This window comes from Schistocerca piceifrons, chromosome 2, assembly GCF_021461385.2.
Source record: "Schistocerca piceifrons isolate TAMUIC-IGC-003096 chromosome 2, iqSchPice1.1, whole genome shotgun sequence".
Taxonomy (NCBI): domain Eukaryota; kingdom Metazoa; phylum Arthropoda; class Insecta; order Orthoptera; family Acrididae; genus Schistocerca; species Schistocerca piceifrons.
Genome location: NC_060139.1, coordinates 766989491 through 767010994, shown reverse-complemented (window position 1 = coordinate 767010994; position 21504 = coordinate 766989491). Strand labels below are relative to the sequence as shown.

The window sequence follows — 21504 nt, the reverse complement described above, 5'->3', positions numbered from 1 at the left end:
CAGACGTTGGTCACAGAAAATGGGCCCCAATTCACGGCGTCCTCGTTTCAGACCTTCTGGTCCGCTAACGGTATCAAACACATTCGCTCTCCCCCCTTCCATCCTTCATCCAATGGCACGGCGGAACGCCTGGCCTGCACTTTCAAACAGCAGCTGATGAAATCAGTGGAGCCATTGGCCACCACCTCGGCCCTCACATTGTTTCTCAGCACCTACCGCAATACGCCGGTGGCCGGTCATAGCCCTGCCGAACTCCTTCACGGGCGACAACCTCGGACCCTCCTCCACCTGCTGACACCATCCTCTTCCGGGCCCCACTCTCGCCCCTCCCTGCGCTACGACCCGGGCATGGCCGTGTGGGCCCGCTCCTATAGCAGCACACCTGCATGGACGGCTGCTACAGTGACGGCGGCGAGTGACGACCATACAGACACACAGAGGGCTTGAGCGCTGCCACCATAACCAACTCTGCCCTCGGGCCCCTGCCTTGATTCCTCCCCCACCGCCTTCCCTGCTTCCTGGTGCAGACACGTCCCTTGAGGTGGAGCCCTTCCCTTCAACCTCCATCTCCTTGATGGCTCTGCAGACACCTCTTCCGCCTCGCCAGTGTATAGACACACCCTCTGACCCCCTGCCCTCTGGTGACACCTTAATGGACGCCGCAGACAGTCTGCCCTCCCCTCCCCCAGTGGTCCCTCCGGACGTCTCACAACTCGTGCCCTAATTCCACCCGCCTCGGCATCATCCGGGGCATTTCCGCCCCTATGCACCAATTTCGGGGGGAAGGGGAATCTAGTACCTTGCACCGCGGAAGTCGAACATGCGGCAGAACAAATGGACGCGTTCAGCCCATAGAGGGCTCCGCCTCCGCGGCGGCTATTCCGCACAGCGGCTCTCGCGCAGCAAGGGCGCCACCACTACGCCACGTGCAGACAGCAGCCAATAGCCGCTCCCTCCAGTTTCGTATATAGGGACCCACTCTGCCCTAGTCCAGTCAGTCTGGTACTCGGTCTGCATTTCATTTCTATCTTGACGGTACTGCGTTCTGGTCGTTTCTTGTTGTTGACATTTGCCTGGCTCTGGTTCCGAGTGGATTTACTGTTGGTGTTTGGTGTTGTGGTTTCCACAAGCCTCCGTTGTTTATCTTGTTGTGTCGGTCATAGTCGGTCGTGGTCGGTTGTTGTCAGTTGTCGTTGGTCTGTCGTCTAACTCGTCCTTGTGTTTACCTGGTGGTGCGTGCTCCACCGCTGACGGCTTCCCCGCCTGGCGGCTCCGATCCACAGCCCAAGGCGTTCTCGTAGTTGGTTTTGGTTACAACAATGTGCTAAATGTGAACTGTGTCATTTGTTAGATAAATGTCAACTATCTATTTGTTTATAGCATAAAAAGTCCACTACAGTTGCAGGAATTTTCTTAAACTTATTCCACAACTGGTTTTGATGCTTAAAGCTTCATCTTCTACATGATGACCAATCTCAGTGGTTGACATCTTTTTCTTGCCATCCTTCAGCTGTCGTCGTCTTACTGCCCAATTTTTGAATACACCCTATGTATACCATCAGTACCCCCTTGTTTTTGTCCCATTTTTATCTTTTTATTGTTGTACAATGTGTCATATTGACTTTTAGGCATTTGCTAGAATACTTATGTTTATGCATTACTACATTTAGTGTCTTAAAGGTGATTCTCCCATGTATCTAAGTTAGTTTACGTTATTTCTTTTCAATGTCTCTACCATTGCACTGATCCTATTTTACTCCAACAACAGTAATCCCATTCTGTACACATAGGCTTAATTTCTTTACTCACTTTCCTTCATCCTAGTTTATAGCCACTTTTACACCTCATTTAATTTTATTATGTCTTTCACTGTGTGTCTGAAAAGTGTTGTCTTATATGTGCGTTGCTATTCCTGTTGCATTTATCATTTTAATCCTAATTAAGCTTTTTATACTAAGATGTTTTTGCTCTGCAAGATGAGCCTACATGTGGATACCAATCCTAATAGCATAATTCTCCTATCACACCTCACCTTTCTTTCTCTTGTTGCTCAATTTCATGATATATTTTGATATATCATCCATATCCACAGTTTTAGTTGTATTTTTATCTTATATCTTTTTAATCTGACGCACTCTGTTGCACTGGATTTTAGGTATTTTTGCCGATTCCCCACATTTTTATGTTGTTATATTATTCTTTTATTTGCAGTTATATTTTGTATCAATCTTGTGAATCACACTTATCTAAGCAGACAGACCAGTCAACTCCCATGTCCTGCTCTTTTGCAGCTATTTACTTCAGTTCCCCACCTCAATGGCTCCTATGCCAGTTACTGCCACTGCAGTAAGCTGGTTTCTGAGCTGCCTGCACTAGTCACTTCCACGTCATACAGTCCAGGCAGGTGCTGTGCTTGCTAACCCTACATGTGAGTACAGGTACTTATTTATTTACATTACTATTGAGTTTATTTCTGTCTGGAACCCTTCTCAAAGTTAGCACTTGTTCCAGTCTCTTGTGTGTGCTTGAAGTTGGTACGATCCCACGATTGACAAGCCCAACCGCCACACATTTTATTCCCATAATTATGTGGGTACAGCACTTTCCACAGTTGTAGCTTTCATTTTAGTATGATAATCCCATAGTTCCTGTATGTTGGTAGCCCCTCCTCTTTCTTTGCAGTTGGTGGTGGCTGAAGATAAAGCTTTAAGCTTCAAAACTGATCGTGGAATAAATTTAAGAGAATTACTGTCAAATGAAGTGGATTTTTATTCTATAAATACATTCCATGGTTTAACGTGTTCACCTGATAAATATGTTTTGTCTATTTTGTGCCACCTTTGATAGCTTCACCACTGTGATTGCACATGCTGGTCAGTAAACTTGCACTAATTATTTTTCGTGTTGTAAAAGCTGGTCATTACAGTAAATGTTTGAACTCCCCAGGAATAAAGTACATTTTCTTTGAGGTGTTAGGGACTCTGCCGGATATCTGGGTTGTTTTTGCATGATATTTCTATAACATAGCTTGTTTTCTTTATCTTCATACTCCTCGAGTGGAAAGGGTTCAGTATTTATACCTGCAGCATTCCCCCTACAATCTGTTTATGACATGGAGAGCATAAAAAGGTTTGATGACACAAGATGATCTTACTGGAGTTCTAAACTGTGTGTTCTCTGTCCCATCTTCAGAAGACATAACTTCTGCAAGCAAAAGACAGAGATTCTCAACAACTTGACTCTGGGTGAAATAGAAGAGCCCCATAAGATATGGTTTTCATTAAAAACCCCGTTGTTGTCGTTGTGGTCTTCAGTCCTGAGACTGGTTTGATGCAGCTCTCCATGCTACTCTATCCTGTGCAAGCTTCTTCATCTCCCAGTACCTACTGCAACCTACATCCTTCTGAATCTGCTTAGTGTATTCATCTCTTGGTCTCCCTCTACGCTTTTTACCCTCCACACTGCCCTCCAATACTAAATTGGTAATCCCTCGATGTCTCAGAACATGTCCTACCAACCGATCCCTTCTTCTAGTCAAGTTGTGCCACAAGCTCCTCTTCTCCCCAATTCTATTCAATACCTCCTCATTAGTTATGTGATCTACCCATCTAATCTTCAGTATTCTTCTGTAGCTCCACATTTCAAAAGCTTCTATTCTCTTTTTGTCTAAACTATTTATCGTCCATGTTTCGCTTTCATACATGGCTACACTCCATACAAATACTTTCAGAAACGACTTCCTGACATTTAAATCTATACTCGATGTTAACAAATTTTTCTTCTTCAGAAATGCTTTCTTTGCCATTGCCAGTCTACATTTTATATCCTCTCTAATTCGACCATCATCAGTTATTTTGCTCCACAAATAGCACAACTCCTTTACTACTTTAAGTGTCTCATTTCCTAACCTAATTCCCTCAGCATCACCCGACTTAATTCGTCTACATTCCATTATGCTCGTTTTGCTTTTGTTGATGTTCATCTTATATGCTCCTTTCAAGACACTGTCCATTCCGTTCAACTGCTCTTCCAAGTCCTTTGCTGTCTCTGACAGAATTACAATGTTATCGGCGAACCTCAAAGTTTTTGTTTCTTCTCCATGGATTTTAATACCAACTCCGAACTTTTCTTTTGTTTCCTTTATTGCTTGCTCAATATACAGATTGAATAACATCTGGGATAGGCTACAACTTCGTCTCACTCCCTTCCCAACCACTGCTTCCCTTTCATGCCCTCAACCCTTATAACTGCCATCTTCTTTCTGCACAAATTGTAAACAGCCTTTCGCTCCCTGTATTTTACCCCTGCCACCTTTAGAATTTGAAAGAGAGTGTTCCAATCAACATTGTCAAAAGCTTTCTCTAAGTCTACAAATTCTAGAAACGTAGGTTTGCCTTTCCTTAATCTTTCTTCTAAGATAAGTTTTGGGTTCAGTATTGCCTCACGTGTTCCGACATTTCTACGGAATCCAAACTGATCTTCCCCGAGCTCGGCCTCAATCGGTTTTTCCATTCGTCTGTAAAGAATTCGCGTTAGTATTTTGCAGCTGTGACTTATTAAACTGATAGTTCAGTAATTTTCTCATCTGTCAACACCTGCTTTCTTTGGGATTGGAATTATTATATTGTTCTTGAAGTCTGAGGGTATTTCGCCTGTCTCATACATCTTGCTCACCAGATGGTAGAGTTTTGTCAGCACTGGCTCTCCCAAGGCCGTCAGTAGTTCTAAGGGAATGTTGTCTCCTCCCGGGGCCTTGTTTCGATTCAGGTCTTTCAGTGCTCTGTCAACTCTTGACGCAGTATCGTATCTCCCATTTCATCTTCATCTATGTTCTCTTCCATTTCCATAATATTGTCCTCAAATACACTCCTGGAAATTGAAATAAGAACACCGTGAATTCATTGTCCCAGAAAGGGGAAACTTTATTGACACATTCCTGGGGTCAGATACATCACATGATCACACTGACAGATCCACAGGCACATAGACACAGGCAACAGAGCATGCACAATGTCGGCACTAGTACAGTGTATATCCACCTTTCGCAGCAATGCAGGCTGCTATTCTCCCATGGAGACGATCGTAGAGATGCTGGATGTAGTCCTGTGGAACGGCTTGCCATGCCATTTCCACCTGGCGCCTCAGTTGGACCAGCGTTCGTGCTGGACGTGCAGACCGCGTGAGACGACGCTTCATCCAGTCCCAAACATGCTCAATGGGGGACAGATCCGGAGATCTTGCTGGCCAGGGTAGTTGACTTACACCTTCTAGAGCACGTTGGGTGGCAGGGATACATGCGGACATGCATTGTCCTGTTGGAACAGCAAGTTCCCTTGCCGGTATAGGAATGGTAGAACGATGGGTTCGATGACGGTTTGGATGTACCGTGCACTATTCAGTGTCCCCTCGACGATCACCAGTGGTGTACGGCCAGTGTAGGAGATCGCTCCCCACACCATGATGCCGGGTGTTGGCCCTGTGTGCCTCGGTCGTATGCAGTCCTGATTGTGGCGCTCACCTGCACGGCGCCAAACACGCATACGACCATCATTGGCACCAAGGCAGAAGCGACTCTCATCGCTGAAGACGACACGTCTCCATTCGTCCCTCCATTCACGCCTGTCGCGACACCACTGGAGGCGGGCTGCACGATGTTGGGGCGTGAGCGGAAGATGGCCTAACGGTGTGCGGGACCGTAGCCCAGCTTCATGGAGACGGTTGCGAATGGTCCTCGCCGATACCCCAGGAGCAACAGTGTCCCTAATTTGCTGGGAAGTGGCGGTGCGGTCCCCTACGGCACTGCGTAGGATCCTACGGTCTTGGCGTGCATCCGTGCGTCGCTGCGGTCCGGTCCCAGGTCGACGGGCACGTGCACCTTCCGCCGACCACTGGCGACAACATCGATGTACTGTGGAGACCTCACGCCCCACGTGTTGAGCAATTCGGCGGTACGTCCACCCGGCCTCCCGCATGCCCACTATACGCCCTCGCTCAAAGTCCGTCAACTGCACATACGGTTCACGTCCACGCTGTCGCGGCATGCTACCAGTGTTAAAGACTGCGATGGAGCTCCGTATGCCACGGCAAACTGGCTGACACTGACGGCGGCGGTGCACAAATGCTGCGCAGCTAGCGCCATTCGACGGCCAACACCGCGGTTCCTGGTGTGTCCGCTGTGCCGTGCGTGTGATCATTGCTTGTACAGCCCTCTCGCAGTGTCCGGAGCAAGTATGGTGGGTCTGACACACCGGTGTCAATGTGTTCTTTTTTCCATTTCCAGGAGTGTACATTGCCCTTGTATAGGCCCTCTACATACTCCTTCCACCTATCTGCTTTCCCTTCTTTGCTTAGAACTGGGTTTCCATTGGAGCTCTTGATATTCATACAAGTGGCTCTCTTCTCTCCAAAGGTCTCTCTAACTTTCCTGTAGGCAGTATCTATTTTACCCCACAAAAGAGAAAAACCAGTCAAGTAGGAGAAACAGAGGAAATGCTGTATACAATAAATCTATGCTGCATGCATACTGTAAAAGCAACTGTTTTAGGTTAGTGTTGACAGGGAATAAAACGGAAATCTACTTAATACACTCCTCTTGCAATCTCCCTGATTCACTCATCTTTACAGTGATGGCACACAGCTCTGTAACATAAGTAGTCAGATAATTTAAAATGTGTCCCTTGTAAACATAAGTACAAAGAACTACCCTATGCTGGAACTCTTACCTCATCCACGTGTCTTGAATCTCATAACATCCCACTATAAAATGGGAGGTATCTGAATGGTGAGATTTTGTATATTCTCGTTTGTTCATTCCTCTTCATCAGATTGCACACATGACTAGTTCAATGTGGTCTGAAGGCTTATGACTATTTCATTTAGTTCGAGGTCTCTTCACTATAGCTTACTTCTCTGATGGATGCAGCAGTTACTCCATCATTGCAAACACACTTGTTCAACTTCTGTATGTCTGCATATAGGGATGAACTTCAAACTTGAAGAGTTATTTGTCTGTGAGTTGTTATTTGTCAATGAAGCAAATGATGGTACAAAGATTGGTAAAGAGGTATTTTCTTTCATCACATAAATTTTCTTTTCATCAAATGATATTCAACAGTCACAGCTGTGAACAACATCATTCTCTTTACATTTCATATAGCATAGAAGAAGTAAACTATTTCATGTGCAGCTTGGCCACATTTTTCACATGTTGTACTCCCAATGCTTGCTATGCTTAGTGTACCCTCGGTGCTGACATTTGAAGCAGTGTACTGGGTTCAGGGTGTATGCGGGGACAAGAAAAAAAAAAATCCCGGATTATTCCCGGATATCCCGTTTAAAAAATACGCTTTTTCCGGGCGAAAATACACTTTTTCTGTGCTAAGTGACAGTAGGTTTTCCGTAATTTTCCCTCGAAACTGTAAAGCTTATCAATTCTTTGAATGTTTAACGTTTTATACAATCGCGTAGAACTTCCCGGAAAAAAAAGAAAAGACGGGCAGAGAAGTTTTGGAGAGACTTTTAATTTAAAAAAAAGGAGAGAAGTGTTGGAAAGACCTTTGATTTGCAGCAACATATATGTTCCCTATTTTCGTATTACGAAAGTATAAATTCGAATTGCACCAAACAAAGCGCGTTAGTTTGCGGACCGTTGAAACCGAGGTTGCGATGTCCTTTTGTAAGCGAGTCATATCTCAAGCCACGAGATCTCGTCAGCCGATGGCAGCAGCTATTCAGAGCATAGGACACGTGTTATAGTCAGCCAATAGCAATATCATTGGTTACATAGCGCGAACACGCAAGAGGAAAAGTTAACGGTTTACACTAATGTACGCAGTATCGTATATCTACAAGAAAAGCTAAGCTTTCACATATAATATTAGTCTCTAAGATTAACACGTTACAACAGAAGCTAAGCTTTCACATGTAATATTGATCTTTTTTGCGTGTGTTATATTTTAAGATACATCACACAAATGTGCCAGTAAATTTAAAATTATGACATAAATGTCTCGGCTCGAAATTCTTGTAAGTGGCTGGTCCTCAAACTGTTCAGTTTCGAACGCTCTGTTTTTTAGATATCCATCCCACTTTCTCACACGTAACATAATTCATCTTGCGTAAAAAGAAATTTACTTTGAAAGTAACGCTTTTCTAACCACCGTTCGCAATACTATCCGAAGACTGTTAGAAATAGGTTCGATTTACGTTTCCAGAGAGCGCCAGAAAACAGGCATTATTGTGCGTGTGCAACTGCAGTGGTGTAGGAAGCCCGTATGTTCGTTTGTATAAAGCACTAAAAGAGCCTACATTACACCATAAAAGAAACAGGGCATCAGAGGGTACTCCAAAGAGCATCGGAATTTCGTAAACCATACTAAAATACATAATTCGGCTTGAAGTGCGAATTGGCTTTTTCCAGATTAACAGTGAAGTAGGTCCCATCTGATATTAAGCTTTTCAGTGTGGTTTTTGGGATGTAAATTTTCTTGGAGTACCAGTACTCTACGATCTCATTTTTGGTTCTTTATTATGGCATAATGCCATATATGGCAGAAGATGATAACGTGCACTTGAAATTCAGCGAAAAGTTGGAACTAGCCAATACTGTAGAATGAAACACTTCGTTTCAAATAAAATGATTGCCTCAGCGTAAAGATTAATAAAGCTAAATTTCTTTAGCAAACTTGCAAAAATAACTTCACTGTTCTGCAAGGCGATTAATGCTTGACTGCTACTACCTTGGAAATAAAATAAAATCAGAAAACTGAAATTACTAATATATTTTTGCCCTCCGTAATAATGTGAATGTATTTTTAATTCACTTGATAGCTCCCGGCCACAGAAATCCGTTTTGTTTTCATTTGACTTGGGAGCTGTACACGAAGAGAAGCAGCGAATTCACTTAACGTAAACACGTTTCACGTGGAGGTTAACCCCCTCCCCACTACAACTCTGTGCAAGCATGAATCTGGCAGCTAGGGGGCGCGAGAAAAATTTTTATCGTTCGCATCTGGCTGCTTGCTGCTGCTACCGGTACCGACTACCGATACAGCTAACAGCCAAACATCAAGTAGCGGGAGAAGGTACTGCTTATACGCGAGTCAAATGCGCATGCGCAACAGACCGCTGGCAATTGGTCAAACGAGCCTAATGTGAACAGTTGTGACGTCATGCTAATAGCAAGCAGTTTATTGCTACGAAGAATTACAGTCTGCGCCCTATGGCCTTTGACATATTTTTGCTATTTGCAAACGCTTGTGCGTGCACGGTTTATTGTTGTTGTAAATTGCACATTTCCTTTGTCACTAAAGTTTTATTTTTTTCCCCTCTCGTTTATATTTTATTTCTGCAGTATCATTCTCCAGCAGCAGGGTACAATAACATTCTTTGCTAGAGAATCAATTCTGCAGCTAAAATTTAAAAAAAATGTAACTAAAAGCTAAAAGAATGAAAAATTCCCGTAATTCCGAAAAATTCCCGGGTTTTTCCCGGTTTTCTCCGGGATGAAAAAATTCCCGGGTTTTTCCCGGCTGTCCCGGGTCGTATACACCCTGTGGGTTAGGTCATATGGTCTCACTTTCGGGCAGATGAACTCTGCTGTAATGTTGTCAGACAAAGTGGTTTTTATTTTATTTTTACTTCTGTCACAGCAACACCTCCTTACTCTTCCATCACATCTTTATGCATTATGTCTCAGCAGGATAAGACTAGACTCCCTTGCTACAATTTAGGATGATGTACAGTTCACTCACAATTCTAGCTTTGCTTTCTGTATCCATTCAGCTTGGTGTGAGGTAGCTGTTTCCGTCAGAAATGTTCTATTTTTTAAGTTCTCAAGAGATTTCAGAGCTCCTGCTACACTGCAATCTATTTTGCACATAAAAGATGACACAGCCTTTCTTGCTTGGGTAAGCCTTATACAAATGGAGTTTGGCAAGTACCTCAGGGGTTGAATTACTAATGATGGTTTCTGCTCAACAGTCATCAACACCGTCAAGATGTAGCACACCTTGAGATAGAGGTTTATTTGTTGTATAGATGTTCACAGTGACCTCATGGTGCAGGCAGTTCAGTTAAGGTCCTTGTTCCCTGTGACACTCTACATTCCACTGCAATGCTGCATGTTGCTTGCTGAAGGATGCACAAAGTCTATAGTTACAGATGATTGGTGATGTTCACTAGTCACCAGCTTGGGAACCATGGGTTCACCCAGCCCATATCTAGGATACGGGGACTGAGTTTCCTGCAGTGTTCATCATCTGGTACAATCCAAATGCTACAAATACATCCCAAGTACAAGTAGTTTGAGCATCCACGCTATTCACACGACTTGGCACCACCTGACTTCCACTTATCTCCAAATTTGTATCAGACAAACATACTGAAATTTATTATGAGGCCTGTTAACAGTACTTGGGAATATCGCAAACCTTCCAGAAATGTACTTCAAGGCTGTGCTTGCTAGAAAATAATGACCAAAGTTAACCAAAAGAAGACTATGTCAAAAAGTAAATGCCTTTTCAACATAATACCATCTTTAGTGCCTAGCTGAAAATATTTTCCTCCTGCCATTATGTATGGCTGTGACTGTTATTGATAATTCTTTGGAATCTGAACACAAATATTTCAGTAACTTTCCAGGATAATGTTTACAGTGTACTATGCAGCTTTTGATGACTGGAACAACTTGAAAATTGAATTTTCTTACAGAAGTAATGTAAAGAATAATACTGATTAGAATTACCAAACAAATCAATTGAAATAACAAACTATTATGTGGATAATGCATGTAGTCTGCAAACTAAGTGGCTGTCCTGCTGCTCCTTGTTTGTAGTACATGCCTGATATATCATTTAAGCATATTAATGGCAGTGTCAATAGGTCAAGATATCCAATCTGAGACCATGAAAGAAGTAGTGGTGCCTCTTGGTTAAGACATTCTGCTAGTCTGATAACACCAACCAGTTCTGGCTAACAGGCTACAAATAAAGCATTCACACTGCATTAACTGCTTCATTTCACATTTATTGTAATTATGAGTATTCCCCTGTAATTTTTACCACACTTTTGGTTAGCAATTATTTTCATGAGCAGTTTTTGACCTGCATAAAACAATAATATTTCTCATATAAGGTTTCTCTTCACTGTGACACACTCATAATACTCAAAAATACAGAAATAAATAATCATAAAAAACTTACTATTGCACTTGGTAGTTCTTGCCACTTGTTTGTCTTTCCACATTGCGGAGTGCCACCAGAGCACGAGCATTGCTCCTTCACTGGTGTTAAGATAACATCATGCTCATAAGACATATTAATGCTTCTAGCTGTACAATGGTTTTCACTGAAAATGAGAAGATGAAGAGTGACAATGGGAGCTGTTCAACAATGCAATGAATTTGAAACAGTTAAACTTAGAAGTGGTCCTTAATATAATATTATAATTTAGTGAGGAATGGAAAAACTGGTAGAAGCGGACCTCGGGGAAGATCAGTTTGGATTCCGCAGAAATGTTGGAACATGTGAGGCAATACTAACCTTACGACTTATCTTAGAAGAAAGAATAAGAAAAGGCAAACCTATGTTTCTAGCATTTGTAGACGTAGAGAAAGCTTTTGACAATGTTAACTGAAATACTCTCTTTCAAATTCTGAAGGTGGCAGGCGTAAAATACAGGGAGCGAAAGGCTATTTATAATTTGTACAGAAACCAGATGGCAGTTATAAAGAGTCGAGGGGCATGAAAGGGAAGCAGTGGTTGGGAAGGGAGTGAGACATGGTTGTACCCTCTCCCCGATGTTATTCAATCTGTATATTGAGCAAGCAGTAAAGGAAACAAAAGAAAAATTCAGAGTAGGTATTAAAATCCACGGAGACGAATTAAAAACTTTGAGGTTCGCCGATGACATTGTAATTCTGTCAGAGACAGCAAAGGACTTGGAAGAGCAGTTGAACGGAATGGACAGTGTCTTGAAAGGAGGATATAAGATGAACATCAACAAAAGCAAAACGAGGATAATAGAATGTAGTCAAATTAAATCGGGTGATGCTGAGGGAATTAGATTAGGAAATGAGACACTTAAAGTAGTAAAGGAGTTTTGCTATTTAGGGAGTAAAATAACTGATGATGGTCGAAGTAGAGAGGATATAAAATGTAGACTGGCAATGGGAAGGAAAGCGTTTCTGAAGAAGAGAAATTTGTTAACATCGAGTATAGATTTAAGTGTCAGGAAGTCGTTTCTGAAAGTATTTGTATGGAGTGTAGCCATGTATGGAAGTGACACATGGATGATAAATAGGTTGGACAAGAAGAGAATAGAAGCTTTCGAAATGTGGTGTTACAGAAGAATGCTGAAGATTAGATGGATAGATCACATAACTAATGAGGAGGTATTGAATAGCATTGGAGTGAAGAGGAGTTTGTGGCACAACTTGACAAAAAGAAGGGACCGGTTGGTAGGACATGTTTTGAGGCATCAAGGGATCACAAATTTAGCATTGGAGGGCAGCGTGGAGGGTAAAAATCGTAGAGGGAGACCAAGAGATGAATACACTAAGCATATTCAGAAGGATGTAGGCTGCAGTAAGTACTGGGAGATGAAGAAGCTTGCACAGGATAGAGTAGCATGGAGAGCTGCATCAAACCAGTCTCAGGACTGAAGACCACAACAACAACAACATTACAAAATGAAAGCAGAAATGTTAAATTAAACAATTATTATTTTAGAAGTTCTTCCAATCCATATATTCCTATATGTGGCATATGCATTTCTGAGTGAATTTTTTTATCTGTTTTTGCTATTTTATATTTCTAGTTTTTACTGAGTTTAATGAAGGCAATGTTGGTGTGATATATTCGACGATGCCCTTTGGCTACACTGTCTAAAGGATCTTTCTAAGAAATACCAAATTGAGGTATTTGCTCTTTCAGTATTTGATCTGTTTATACATGCTTTTAGGTTATCCAAGTCAACAACAACAACAACATTTAGTGAGCGCATACAGCATTTGTTTTGGTCTCATATCTCTGAAGGATGTGATTTATTTTACTCAGCTTTCAGCACTGTCCTGATAAATGCCCCTATTCTGCTAAATAATATTTTTATGTTTGCATCTTTTAATCAGTTCTTATGTCTATGTGACGAGAAACTGAAATGAAGGAGGAAACTACATGTTCCTACAATTTAGACCATTCATATGTTTCTTCTGGATGTACTCACTACTAACACATATTCAGCGTGAAATGTGCCCCATATATAGTATAATAATAATAATAATGATTATGATGATTGTAATAAACACACTTATCTTTAGACATGAACTTACATTTCATTATATTTACTGATGCATCTTGTTCCCATCCCGATGGGTCCAGTAAGCTCTTTCTCAAGCCTTTGTGATGTATACGAGGAATTTTGAGAGGAGAAAAAAACATAATTTGGGAATCCGTAAACCCATGGATCAATAACCAATGCTGGTTGCTGTGTCAAGTCCGGAAATACAAATGTAAAAAGCAGGGACAAAAACACAAAAACGGCTGGGAAAACAAGCTGAAAAGAGAGAAAGATATTGTACAAATTAGCAAGATTACACTGTAAGATTAAGAGAAAAAGGCCACAGTATTAATAATTGTATTATTCAAGAAGTTCAGACTGTTATGAACAGTTGCCAAGAGTAATCTGTTACTCTTAAGACTATTACAGAACTTAATTATATATTAACAGAATAAAAGAACTTAAATGTCTTAGCAGAAATATATGTTTAATAGAGGAATTTGAATAATGAGTAATGATACTGCAAAGTACTTCACATTCACAACTTTGTGATAAAATTACTTTTAACGTTATTTACAACTACTATTATGAGGCTACGTCTTGTTCTTACCACAACAATCATTCTGAGATACTGCACATCATTTTTTGGAAAAGCAACATACCTCACAAAATAATCCTTTGATATTTCTTTTTGCATGGTTATAATGTTTAATATGAAGTGCTGAGAACTGTTTCAGTGGATGCCTGTCTTCTATCTTGTGTTTGCTTTGTGATTCAACATGATGAAGAGTGGTATTGTTTCCAGAAAAAGGAAGACCTGCAAGTGTACGACAGATACAACTGCAAACTATAGTTTATAAATACTACGATTCCTAAAGAAATGGGAACTTATACAATGGATTGAGCAAGGGTTGTAATCTTACACATTCATATGCCAATGATGCAAAGTAAATTCAATTGTTATACATTAAAGTAAGGACACATGGTTTCTAAGCACAACACATACTTATTGTACCGTATTTTGAAACTGTATCTGCTTTGTATTTTTCTCTCATGTTTTGTCATTTTTCTGTCAGTGAAGTAATAGTTTCTAAAAGTGTCAAAACCAGCAATATAGCTAGCTATATTTTCACACCACTAGTTTGTAAGTGTTGAAACTTGAACAACTTCTTCACCATTAACACCAAAAAACATTGTCTCAGTGTTCAGTGATTAATGTCATTGCAAAACAAAAGGAAATTTTCTATGTATGTGCTCTCAGAAAGGGAATTTTGCCTCACAACACAGGTGTTTTTCACCATTTGCCTTATCGGTACCCTTAAACAATTCTATTTTTCACACAATATTTCTCCAGTTCCTTCAAGCAGTGGCATTATTTGTGCTCACGATTTGGCATCAAGGAAGAATCTGAGATGTCTGTGCTACCTGATCATGAAGACTATCCACTACTCTTCAGTCTATTATGAGTAAAATGGGTGCTGTAATATATAATGTAGCTGAACACTTCACTAAACTATTAAGCCCTCTGCTAGACCAGCATGAACACCATATCAAGAAATTAATGTATATGTTACATCACATGCATGGGCTTTGTCGAAAAGATTATGATATTTTAGGCATATTTGATGTGGTGTCTGTTCTTAGTCCAGTTCCTCTGACAGTTGTGACCGCAGTTTCAGATATTTTTCTTTCCATGGCCAGGTCTTTGAATAGAAATTGTTTCACTGTGAGGCATGCTTTATTCTGAATAGTAAACAATCTTTTTATGGTGGATGTAGAGGAATGAAGCTTGAGTCTGCAGCCTTCCTATTGTATGGCCTCAAAGCACAGACACTCTACATACAATTTTACTGTAAGAGACTTGGCAGGAAAGTCTGCTCTCATTCACATGGTGGACATATTTCATCCATTTTCACTAATGGTGGGTGATGATGACTTCTACACTATTGACAAGAGATCTTTTTAGGAGTTTGGTGATTGTGACGAGGCCCTCCCCTACAACATTCAGAAATGTTCTTAAGTTTTTCTGGTGGGAGCTCTAAAGTTTTTTGATATTACAACAATATAGTGACCAGCTATTTAATAATGAAGAAATAGCAACACCTTGATACATTATAAGTTTGTTGTACACTTCACGATCTTAGTTTATGAAGAGACAATGTGATAGTCTACTGAAGCCAATATGAGCCATACTGGTACTCAAAAGTCTTCTCTGCATCATGTATGCACATATCATCATTTGGAACACATACTCTCTTATTGGAAAAAGAAGTACTTTCTCTAGTGCTTTGTCTGAAATGTACATATTGTAGTCTGGGAGGATTTGCCTGGTGCAGGCTATGCACGAACTTTTGTGCTTTTATAACAATTAACTGACTGGTTTTAGCTCATTTAGTTCTTTTGTGCGAAGAGCAGTATATATTAGTATCAAAAGTCTTTGACTGAGTCAGCTTGTACTTCATATAACGCGACTACCAAGTACAGAATCAAGAGAGCTGGGTGCCTACTTCTAGCAAAAAATTTTACCTGTGATGGATACCTTTGGTGAGAATATCCACAAACACTGTGATGATGAAACTTCCTGGCAGATCAAAACTGTGTGCCGGACCGAGACTCGAACTCGGGACCTTTGCCTTTTGCGGGCAAGTGCTCTACCAACTGAGTTACCGAAACACGACTCATGCCCTGTCCTCACAGTTTTCATTTCTTTCAGGAGTGCTAGTTCCGCAGGGTTCACAGGAGAGCTTCTGTAAAGTTTGGAAGGTAGGAGACGAGGTACTGGCAGAAGTAAAGCTGTGAGGACGGGGCGTGAGTCGTGCTTGGGTAGCTCAATTGGTACAGCACTTTAAAGAGGGATTCTCAGTGTTCTGTGTTTACAGTCCAGTATTCACATAGTAGAATTTCAGTAAGAGCAATTGAATGAGAATATTGAGAAACTCTACAAATCCAAGAAACTTAATTTTTCAGGAGATACATAAAACTTCCAGATCTTAAAATTAAGCTGCAATTCCATTTTTCTTCCTATTTTTTGTTAAAATGAATGTAGATGGAGGAACACCAATGCGCTGTAGACAGTCTGGATAAATTTTCTTGATGTTAAATTAAACTTTCTGTAGCAGACACGTGGGCTTCCTCGATATTTTGTAATAAATAAGCATAAATTATTACTTAACTCCTACTTTATCACTAATAGAGACAAAAATCAAACAACTTACATCTATTTTCCATTCTCTTTGGCATTAGCTCTGCACATGATTCATTCTTTAACACATCTTGGACAATTGCATATATCGGAGTAGAAGTTTTGGATGAATTGGTGGGAATGGCAGAAATTGCCTTGTATCATGTATTTTCTTCTCGTTTATGGCCAATGATATTGATAAGCCCGATTTAAAGTTCTCGATGGAATTACGGATGGCTCAGTCAGCCAGAATATGTGCTCTTCTACTCCATTAACGAATGACCAAACTAAAACAACACCAACACTTTCATGTGAATAGCAAAACTCGATGAATCATGAGAAGGGAAGTTTCTACTCACCATATAGCGAAGATGCTGAGTCGCAGATAGGCACAACAAAAATATTTTCACACTTAAAGCTTTCAGCCAATGGCCTTTGTCAACAACAGACACACATACGCACACAAATACACTCACATAAATGAAATTTACACAAACGACTGAAGTCTCAGGCAACTGAAACCACACTGTGAGCAGCAGCACCAGTGCATGATGGGAGTGGCAACTGGGTGGGGATAAGGAGGAGGCTGGGGCGGGGAGGAGGAGGGATAGTATGGCAGACAGTGAAGAGCTGCAGGTTAGGTGGTGGGCAGGGGTGAGGCGGGGAGGAGGAGGAGGGAGGGGGGGGTAGCAGAAAAGGAAAGAAATAGTGTTTCTCTTGTGACCTTACAAACTGCACTGCACGCTCTACTTACGAGCCACACTGTATTAACCATGGGCAGGACATTTCTCATTTCAAGGCATGACGAGAGGTAATCAAAACCCTGGCAGAGTATGTAATTCAGTTACTCCAGTCCTGGGTGGTACTGACTTACAAGGGGGAATGCTCATCTGTGGCTGGATGGTGGGATTTGGGGAGGTGGTGGGAAACTGGAAAGATAAGGCACGGGAGATCTGTCTTTGTATAAGTTTGGGAGGATAATTACAGTAAGTGAAGGCTTCACTGGGACCCTTGGTATATTTCGAGAGGGACTGCATGTCACTGCAGATGCGACAACCATGGGTGGCTAGGCTGTATAAAAGGAACTTCTTGGTATGGAATGGGAGACAGCTGTCAAATTGGAGGTACTGCTGATGGTTAGTAGGTTTGATATGGATAGAAGTACTGACGTAGCCATCTTCGAGGTGGACAACATCTAGGAAGGCGGCTTGTTGGGTTTAGTAGGAACAGGTGAAGCAAATGGGGGAGTTGTTGTTGAGGTTCTGGAGGAATTTGGATAGGGTGTCCTAACCTTCGATCCAGATAGCAAAGATGTCATCAATGAATCTGAACCAGGTGAGGGGTTTAGGATTCTGGGTTTTTAGGAAGGATTCCACTAGATGGCTCATGAATAGGTTGGCATAGGATGGTGGCATGGGGGTGCCCATAACCATACCCTGGGTTTCTTTGTAGGTAATGCCTTCAAAGGAGAAGTAATTGTGGGTGATGGTATAGTTGGTCATGGCGACTAGGAAGGAGGTTGTTGGTTTGGAATCCATTGGGCAATGGGAAAGGTAGTGCTCAATAGCAATAAGGCGATGGGAATTAGGAATGGTAGTGTACAGGGAGATGGCATCAATAGTGACGAGCAGGGCACTGTGTGGTAAAGGGACAGGAACTGTAGAGAGTCGGTGGAGGGAATGATTGGTATCTTTTATATAGAAGGGTAAGTTCTGGGTAATAGGCTGAAGGTGTTGGTCTATGAGAGCAGAGATTCTCTCAGTAGGGGCACAGTAACCAGCCACAATGGGGCGTCCTGTGTGGTTAGGCTTATGGACTTTAGGAAGATTGTAGAAGGTAGGAGTGCAGGAAATGGTAGGGGTGAGTAGAGAGATGGACTCCGGGGAGAGGTTCTGGGATGGGTCTAAGGATTTGAGTAGTGACTGGGGATCCTGCTGGATTACTGGAATGGGGTCACTGTGGCAAGGCTTGTGGGTGGAAGTATCTGATAGCTGGCAGAGTCCTTCCGCCAGGTAATTCTTGCACTTCAGAACAACAGTGGTGGGACCTTTGTCCGCAGGTAGGATTATAAGGTCAGGATCAGTTTTTAGATGGTGGACTGCAGTTCTTTCTGCAGATGTAAGGTTAGTCTGCCTGTTGAAAGATTTGGGGAATGATGGTGATGCAAGGTTTGAGGTTAAGAAATTCTGGAAAGTTAACAAAGGGTGGTCTAAGGGCAATGGGGTTGGATCACTGTTGGATAGAGGAGTGAACTGAGTTAGGCAAGGTTCAATATTGGTCTTTGGTTGAGTCTGATTGGTATAGCTGGTGGCAAAAAAGCATTTCCACTGTAGGGACTAGGAGAAGGAGAGAAGGTCTTTAACAAGTCCTGCATGACTGAATTTGGGAGTGGGGCAAAAGGTGAGGCCTTTGGAAAGAATTGATATTTCCATGGGACTAAGGCTTCTGGGTCCGCAGCTCGTGGTCTCGCGGTAGCGTTCTCGCTTCCCAAGCATGGGGTCCCAGGTTCGATTCCCGGCGGGGTCAGGGATTTTTCCTGCCTCGAGATGACTGGGTGTTGTTGTGTCATCATCATCATTCATCCCCATTACGGTCGGAGGAAGGCAATGGCAAACCACCTCCACTAGGACCTTGCCTAGTAAGGCGGCGCGGGTCTCCCGCGTCGCTCCCCTATGCTCTGTAAAGAAGTATGGGACTCATCATCATCATCATCAAGCCTTCTGGAGGAAAGGTTCATGACTATGTTGTGGGTCTGTTTAGGTTCTGGATTCTGTGTTGTGATCGGAGGAAGTTTTGGAGGGTGGGGTAAGTGTAATAGGTCTGTGAGACAGGGTTTGTCAGCTATGAGGGGGGTGTGGGGTAGGTTTGGAGGTTGTTGCAGAGGTGGTGGACAGTGCTATTCCAAGGTGGGAGTAGAAAGTGAGCAGGATGGAGAGCTTTTTGAGGAAGCATTTTGCATGTTGCTCAAGGTCCTGCAGGGCAAGAGATTCAATGTGTGTTATGGATTACAGGAATTTGGGATTGCAAAGCAGGAGAATCTTGTGGATGGAGAGAAGGTACTGTAAGGAGATTTGGGCTTGGTTGATAAGGTTTTGCAGGACTATGTTGGTGAGTGCTAAGGATTAGCGGAATTTGAACAGGTGGAGGTCATTGTGGAAGGAGGAGTGGCAGCCAGAGATGGGTAATTTGATGGTAAGGTGATTAAGGGCAATTCCATGAGCCAAGGAACAATGTAGGAACAGTATGAGGGACTGGGATCTGGCTAGCAATAAGGAGACTTTTGTGTATTGATGCAGATGGAAGGAGCAAGGATCCACGGCGGTGGAAAAATGCAAAAAATTAAGTAAATAATGTAGAATAACATGCAAAAAATTTCGCAAAAATACACCCAAATACGTGTGAAAATATACGAAAAGGATAAAATGGATACAAAAGGGGGAAACAAGATGAAATCTGCGGGAGTCAACAATAGCAAAATGTGAAAAATCACTAAAACTGGCAAGAAGTCACAACTGGAATAGAACAGAGAAAGTGTCAGGGCTGAGGAGGGGTTCGTAGGATGAGATGCAATATCGTATGGCACCAGAAAGGTGTGGGAGCAAACATGCAAAAATATGGGGAATGATGCAGGGAATGTCACCAATTTTAAGGTACAGGATTAATTATATCAGCGGGAGTAATGTGGGACACAAGATGCTGCACCAACAATCAGCATGGTCTTGTAACCGTCTGTTGTGCATGGTCGAGATGGTTAATACAGTGCAGCTCAAAGTAGAGCATGCAGTGCGGTTTGTAAGGTGACAAGAGAAACACTCTATTTCTCTCTTTTGCACTACTCCCCCCCCCCCCCCCCCCCCATCATCATCACCGCCATCTCTCCCTTGCCCTCCGCCCGCCTAACCTGCAGCACTTCACTGTCCACCATCCCCACCATACTATCCCTCCCCCTCCCTGCCCCAGCCTCCTCCTTACCCCTCACCCAGTTGTCACACTCCCATCATGCACTGGTGCTGCAGCTCGCAGTGTAGTAGTTTCAGTTGCCTGAGACTGCAGTCGTGTGTGCATGTGTGTGTGTGTGTGTGTGTGTGTGTGTGTGTGTGAGAGAGAGAGAGAGAGAGAGAGAGAGAGAGAGAGAGAGAGAGAGAGAGTTGCGGTGTGAGGAGAGAGAGGGGGGGGGGGGAGAGAGAGAGAGAGAGAGAGAGAGAGAGAGAGAGAGAGAGAGAGAGAGTAATGTTAACAAAGGCTACTGGCCTAAAGCTTTAAGTGTGAAATTCTTTTTGTTGTGCTTATCTGTGACTCAGCATCTTCGCTATATTGTGAGTAGCAACTTTCCTTCTCATAATATTGTTACATTCCATCCTGGATTTTCCATTGTTTGAAAACTGTATGATTTGTGTTATATGAAAGTGCTCTTTATCTCTTTGTGAAGCCACAACTTTTGTCACCATTAAAATTTAGTATCTCTTCTGTTTTTAGTATTTTCATTTCAAATTTCATCTTTGTACTGGACTCTATTATTAATTCTACACATTCTTTCAGCACATACATCCTATTCATCTTTCTAATTTTCCTTTTTACTATGCTAAAATCTCTATCACACAGAAGATAAGAGTGGCCTCTTATTGGAAGGTAATGGGTGCTTAACTGAAATCTTCCCCATGCCAAAAGCATTCAACAAAATCTCACAATTGCATGGTTTTCATTTTGGCCTCCACAAGGATCACAGAACCAGTGAAGGTGTTTAACATGTTGTCCACATCAAAAATAAATGAAGATATTTCATCAGGGTTACTTCGTGCTATTCTTTCTTGGTAGAGGTAAAACCTGCCTCATCCACTCCGTATGTCATACACATTAAAGACACTTTCTGAAAGCAGACTGAAGTAAAACATGTCTCATATTGGTATATGAGGCATTTGCACATTGTGCATAAAATCAAATGATAGGCCTGCAATGGTATAATCTCTTTCTGTTTCCTCTTTAACTGCATGGATAATTACACCTTAATTTTGAATCAGTACTAAATTTCAGATTAGAGCTCACCTGCA

At 42.1% G+C, this 21504-nt stretch overlaps 1 protein-coding gene across 3 annotated transcripts in view; it reads right to left on the bottom strand.

The window, feature by feature from the left end:
- LOC124777985 (ATP-binding cassette sub-family A member 7-like) overlaps positions 1-21504 on the bottom strand; it is a 594849-nt gene that overhangs the window by 255622 nt on the left and 317723 nt on the right. For all 3 annotated transcript variants that reach the window (XR_007015818.1, XR_007015819.1, XM_047253552.1), the window contains exons 29-31: positions 13938-14092; positions 13328-13551; positions 11202-11346 (exon numbers count right to left, since the gene is read on the bottom strand). Coding sequence is in view for 1 of the 3 variants with exons in the window: in XM_047253552.1 (XP_047109508.1) it covers positions 11202-11346; positions 13328-13551; positions 13938-14092 (524 nt within the window). In the remaining 2 variants the exon portion in view is untranslated. The remainder of the gene's footprint in view (positions 1-11201; positions 11347-13327; positions 13552-13937; positions 14093-21504) is intronic.